General features: G+C 44.2%; 1 protein-coding gene across 1 annotated transcript in view; it reads left to right on the forward strand.

Moving 5' to 3' along the window:
- The first annotated feature begins 3,091 nt into the window (after positions 1–3,091).
- GFI1B (growth factor independent 1B transcriptional repressor) overlaps positions 3,092–6,552 on the forward strand; it is a 4,270-nt gene continuing 809 nt past the window's right edge. Inside the window, exons 1-4 of the mRNA XM_010176919.1 lie at positions 3,092–3,206; positions 4,727–4,873; positions 5,439–5,701; positions 5,972–6,136. Of these exons, the coding sequence (XP_010175221.1) occupies positions 3,092–3,206; positions 4,727–4,873; positions 5,439–5,701; positions 5,972–6,136 (690 nt within the window). The remainder of the gene's footprint in view (positions 3,207–4,726; positions 4,874–5,438; positions 5,702–5,971; positions 6,137–6,552) is intronic.

The raw sequence follows: 6,552 nt of genomic DNA on the forward strand, positions 1-6,552 counted from the left end.
AAAGAAGCCCTTCTAAGGTGCTTCAAGTTAAGTACCCAAAATAGTGAAGTAGGTTTTTTCCCCGTGGGTCCTTTTGGCTGTCTTTTCCTCAGGGCAGATTACCACAACATTATTGTACAGCTACCTGGCAAACAAACAAGAATATCAATTCTAGCCACCTACTGATTTTATTTTCTGTATTGAATAATAATAAAAAAATGCCATGACACTTGCATTTTGGGTAAGCATGCTGCCCAAACAATGAACACCCTTTTGCACTTGCCAGTCAGGGTAGAAACCGCTGCTATGGAGGCAGACTCCATAAAAATCAAGTTTAATTTTTAGCAAAAGGTTGGAGCTAAATTATCTTGGAAGCTTCAATGACTTTAAGACGTAGCAGAGTCTGCTGTCCATAGCAGTACTCTCCCTATAAAATATAGTTAGTCTTCAGTAGTAGCTGATCACTTGCTGCTGATAATCTTGAGTTTCAAGGAGAGAGAGTATTTTTTCCTCTCACAATCTGTGCTTCTAGCTTTCCTCTAACCCATTTGTGTGAATCACAAAGACAGTCTAATGCAGTTGTTAATTAACTATGCTTTGGGCTCCCAGTTCCTGTTTTTTCTCTAAAATGGAGTGGGGGAAGACAGCTTCCTTTTGTAACGTTCAGTAGTGCATTCAAGATCGTTGTGCTCAGTAGAGGCCCTTATCAACAGTCAAGATACTCGACCAAATTTGACTTTTACATATGCTGGGGCAAATACATCCAGAAAAATCCCATTGATTCATGTGCAGCTACTTTTCAACTGCTGCCAGAAAAGAGGGGCTGTACTTGGTGCCTTCCTGTACTTAGCATATGGGTACTACCATAAAACACTGCAAGACTGCTTATGCCACCCATTTCCAATCCTCTAATTTAGCTGGCTAAGCTGTCTGGATAATGCCTTGGGGTCCTCTAGCCGGTGTGCAGGGAGGGTGACTCTTCCAGCAGGCGCTGCTAGGTAGGTACAGGCTTTCAGCCTATATTCAGTTGCCCACTGCCAAAGCCTCTTCCTCCACTGTGTGGGGAGCCCAGGGAAATTAGCTGGTTAATTCAGGCAGAGAAATCAGATGTCTAAAGCTTGCTGGTATGAATACCCTTCATTGTGGGCACAATCCTGCCCTACCACATGGGAAAATCCCTTTGACATGAGTGGAAATTTCATGTATAAAGGGCTTGTGGCAGGACTTTGACTTGGGGCACACCTATATTGGAGAGTGCAGCTCCATGCACAGCCACCCCATCTGGGACTGACCAAGAGCAGCAAGACCCTCTGAGCTCTGCTAGGATGCAGGGTGCATGGGCTAAGCAGAGCACACTGCTAAAAGGGTTATACCCATGGCAGAACACGCATGTGTTTGTACAGAGCTGGAGGTATTTCTGTGCCTGCAGCCTTTCACCAGACAGAGATACACGTCATGATACTTAGAAGGAACCTCATTAGAGAGTTAGAGTAAATACAGCTATGTACTTCAGCGTGCCTTCCCTCAAGGGCATACTTACAGTTCATTCTCAGTACTGTTTTGTCCTCATTCTAAAATTAAATTAACAAATCTACTCTTGGCCTCTGTTTTCTCTTATTCATCTCAAGTTACATGCAAATTTCTTGGAAAAAGATGAGGAAAAACAGGTGAGTCATTTCAGAAGAAAAAATGGCTAGACACCAAGAGTTATCCCTGAAGTCACAGAAGAAACAGTGGGAATCCTGGACTAGATTTAAAAAGACAACTATAACTGCATTTCTACAGGCAGTGGGCTGGGGAACACCTGACTCTCACTGACAACAGTGGGCTTGGCAATCCACTGTCCACAGCAGATCTCGCTGTGTGAATTCCACGGTACACGTACCTGCAGCTGTAGGTATGTGAATTCCATGGTACACGTACCTGCAGCTGTAGGCATCACTTGAAATCTGGCCCTCAGACCTTTAAAAAACCACCACTGGGCTATATAATTATATTAGCGTGGTAGGGGTAGTGTGGGCACTTCTGAACCCTAGGAGCAGACCTTTTCCATCCCAGGCTGTTTGGGATTCCAGGAGCCTACACCGCTCTGTTCTGACTTACATAAAGGTTTCAGGTCACTCCTATTTAACAGGAGCAAACTTTGTTCTTTTTAGTTAAAAACAAACAAACAAACAAAAAAGTCTATACTTCAACTGCTCTCAGGAAAATCCAAAACTTAATAATGCACCTTCCCATCAACAGAGAGACAGGACTTACTGCTGACTTTTCATATGAAATATAGCTAGATTTGCTTTTAGTGCTACTATCCTGAACAATTACAAGGGAAAATGCAAATACATATGCAAATAAGGCCCCAGCTGATATTGCCATGCACAGCATAGAGCCTGTTGTCACACTGCCTACATGAGAATGGTTACTAGCCATGGGGAGCGGGCACAGGGCGGGCTGGGTTCTGGGTAATAAAGATAACAGATGCATTGCAAGAGAATTTTGTATGATTAAATTTCAGCATTTTATGTTTATTCCTAACCCAGCATTTCAACGGTCTGTGAAATTTGAGTCAGATCCAGAAGGTAACCTCTCTCACCCAGCACTTCTGCTCTGCCTCTGCTTGACTGTTGTTTGTCAGCCAGAATACAAAATACTCAAGCTACAGCCAACAAGAAGGAAACCCACCACACATTACGGCTGTGGGGATTTTCCACTGCATCTCTGCTATTATTGATGTTGTTTCTATAATTATTATTTGTGTAGCAACTTCACAGAGGAGCCCATGCCATGGCTTGGGATTGTGCTCTTCTAGGTAGGGTAAAAACACTAAAACAGCCCCTTTCTCAAAGGGGTGATCTCCAACCTACGGTCCCCGCTGTGTCTTCTCTCACAGAGTTGAGATCCATCATGCGCCTAAACCCACACAACCACTCCCTGCTCTTAGTTGGATGGAGAAACCTTTGAGATGAACTCGCTGTCTCCCTAGTAGAAGAGTTTTAATTCTCATCACCGCTGCATACAGAGCTGATATGCTGGGGGAACAAATGAGAAATTACCCTCAAACCACAGAGGTTTACTTGCCATTTTTCTCTGTTTCTGCCCAGGCAGTGAATGGAAAATGCCACGTTCCTTTTTGGTGAAGAGCAAAAAGGCTCATACCTACCATCAACACCGCTTTGTGGAAGATGACCTGCCTATACTCACGTGGAATCCAATAACCTCTCCTTTCACTGGTGAGTCAGTCCATCCACTGAGCTTGTAAGAATACACCAAGGCAAATCAATAATTGAGTAGGCAAGCAAAGGGAGTAGGATGACTGAGCTAAAGAATAACTAAGGGCTTCCACACAGAGGTGTCAGTCTAAGGACAAACTGATCCTCTACTGTGTGCCCTCTTTCTCTATGCCAAATCCACACTGTCCCACTGAAGCCAAATTTAGGTCCTTCCTTTGTTTTCTGCTGGGTTGCTGGGAAGATTTGAGATACAAGATTGCTGTGTAGAGCTGGTCAAGTTTGGGAAAGATGGCCAATTTCAGGCAACTAACAGCTGGGAAAAGAGCTTGAACTTGGTTGTCAATCTTCTACAAACTCACAACTCTGCCACCTCGATCTCCAGCTTGCTATGTTCACTGTCCACATTCTCTCTGGACCTACATCTTCTCTACCTCAGTGTGTTACCACCTCCTTCCAATGATTTGCAAGGAAGGCTACAGCTAGAGCAAGAAGATACTAGTGACATCCTAACACTCACTACGAAAGGAGTCCTATGCACTCATAGGTGAAGGGACAGCTGCTATATGCTACATTAACACCAACCAACATTGCTTCTGCCTATGCCTGCTGTCCTCCCTCTGCTCCTGTTCATGCTCTCCCACAACCATCCATGCAGTAGCAGGGCTGGGGCAATTATCTTCTTGAGGAACTATTCAAATTTTCTTTATTCAAATTTGGATCAACTTACTCTTTGTTCTAGCCCTGGCTATCAAATTAGTCCAGCCCTATGATAAGTTTGATAAAAAAAATAAAGGTGACATTTTAATTTCAATTCCTGCCACCACGCTTTGTCTCTCTGGTGCACAAGAGGTTGTGGATGACAGATGAATACTGTCCTTCAGCAGCCCAGTTCCATCTTCAGCAGTAAGGAGGCACATGTATTGAACCTCTGTCCATTTTAGACTCTTACTATAAAGTCTACTTCTAACAAGTGCTGGTTGGTCTCTTTAAGGGCTGGGACAAGCATGGAGAAATGTGAGTGTGGGCAGGAGATGAGGTTCTGTAGTCACCTTTGCAAATGCATAAACAGTTACCTCCCCTCTCTGCTTCCCTACTTGAGTGCCCATAAATTCAGGTTAACAACACCGAACTCTCTTATGAGAGGGGCAGGGAGGTTAATAAGTTAGCGATTGTTAGTTACTCACACAAATTAAAGTAGTTTTAAATAGGGAAATTATTCTTACAGACATGTGGCCTTCTAGGGTTAATTTTCTCTAACTATATAGGGAGCCAAGTGTCCTATCATTTCTTCCTGCCCCCCTCTACCTTGCCTATCTCATCCTGCTTGGAATTTCCCTCTTTTCAGCAATGGACAGACCTTGATTGCTGTGCTGATTGCACCACTCTGCATTTATTCAGGGAATTGAGTATGGGCTCATGTATCCAAGCATGGGTTCATACTTCAGTACAAAATCCACCTCAACAGACTCTTCTCCTAACAGCTAGGATAAACTAACTGTGACTCTACCGTGTGATTACAGCCATAGGAGGTAAGACATCAGAGGACATCAAGAAACAGGACCTAGAATGTGTGATTCCAAAACAAGAAAAGGACCTATCTGAACTAAAAGAAGAAAGTGTCCCTGTCCAGTACCTGAGCAGGATGCTGCCAGGCCCTTCAGCTCAAGGTCTGTTACCCAAGACCACAATTGTAAAAGGTCAGGGCTGGGCTGGCTTATGGAGCCACTATGATTGGTCCAGATTTTCAGTAAATGGCAGCTCTTATTTTGACATCAATGGTCAAACTTGTCCAAGACAGAGCTTCTCAAGAGCATTCTATATTTCCCTTTACAATTCTGGTCTAGATCAGCATCTCCCTGAAGGATGATGCTATGATTCCCAATGAGTGAGCCTCCAAAACTCAAGGACTAATACAATTCTATGCTCTATGGGTCAAGGTGGGTGGTCTCATGATAATTGTTCAAACATCATATGAAGCAGGGCTAGTAGGACTGTTAATATTCCCTTAGCATCCCCTGTCCCCTAAAATTTCCACAGATTGAAATCAAAGTCATAATAGGAACTTTGTATGGTAATCAGAATTTGAATTAAATATGGAGGAGCTACCAACTGCAACTCCCAAGGTCAGCCAGGACATTAAATGGGGGAATGGTACCTGAGGAGCTTTTTTACTGGTGCCCATCTGCAGGCAATGGCATAACACTCATTTTTCCTTCTCCTTTGCAAACTCAGAGATGGCCATCTCAGGTCCACAGATCAAAGGCTGCACTAACACGACAAGCACCCCTACCTTCTACAAAACCGGCTTTTCTTGGGATGCTTTCCATTTGCCATACAGCTACCGACAGATGTCTTCCACCATGCAGTCAGCCCTCCTGGAGCATCCAGTTAGCCTGTACGGAAGCCACCTCATGCCAAGTGCCGAACCCCCTCTAGATTACAGCATGCATTACTCCTCAGAAATGGAGACCTACCACTGCATGAAGTGCAACAAGGTGTGTCACAGAAGAGCCTTAGGGGTGGGGAGAGCCTGGAGAGATTTTCAGTGCATACATCAGTGTTTCACTGCGTTACACCAAAGTGCAATGCATGTGACTTAAAACAGGTGCCTACTTATTCTCCTGACTAAGGGACATGGGCGCTAGGAATGATACAGTTCATGTGGCCCGCAAGAGGGAAGAATCAAATAAAGAGAAGGAACTGAAAACAGAGATGGAGACACAGCTGCCTTCCCTCAAAAAGGTCACTAGCATTTTGTTTTGCAGGTATTCTCCACTCCCCATGGACTGGAGGTCCATGTCCGAAGGTCTCATAGTGGGACCCGTCCCTTTGCTTGTGAAGTATGTGGCAAAACCTTTGGACACGCTGTAAGCCTGGAGCAGCACACCAATATTCACTCCCAGGTGGGTAGCATGTTTCCAGAGAACCAAGTGTTCAGACCTTAGCTGTTGTTTACTTTGTTATGAAGGAAGTGGCATTTCCTAGGTTACAAGTGTGATTGCTTTCCTGTGGCACCCAATGCCAATGCCAGGAGCTCTGAAGAGCCTAGAACATATATCTTAGTCTCACAAATCTCAGACTGCCCTTCAAAATTCCTTGGATGGGAAGGGAAGACTCGCTGCTGGTTCTTCTGTGCCTCACCTCCTCCTAAAGCGTGCAGGAGTTTGGATCACAAGATGTAATCCATTTCCATAAGTAACCTTCTCCACATTCTCTTTGTACTATTTGTTGCATAACAGTCCATGAGCTGAGGAGATTTGCTTATCAAATCTACTATTCTCAACACTCTTAACACTCTTCAAGCTCTGTCATATGTCTTGCAGCCACAGACATCCCATGATTTTCT

Source organism: Antrostomus carolinensis, unplaced genomic scaffold (genome assembly GCF_000700745.2).
Source record: "Antrostomus carolinensis isolate BGI_N321 unplaced genomic scaffold, ASM70074v2 scaffold21231, whole genome shotgun sequence".
NCBI classification, from domain to species: Eukaryota; Metazoa; Chordata; class Aves; order Caprimulgiformes; family Caprimulgidae; genus Antrostomus; species Antrostomus carolinensis.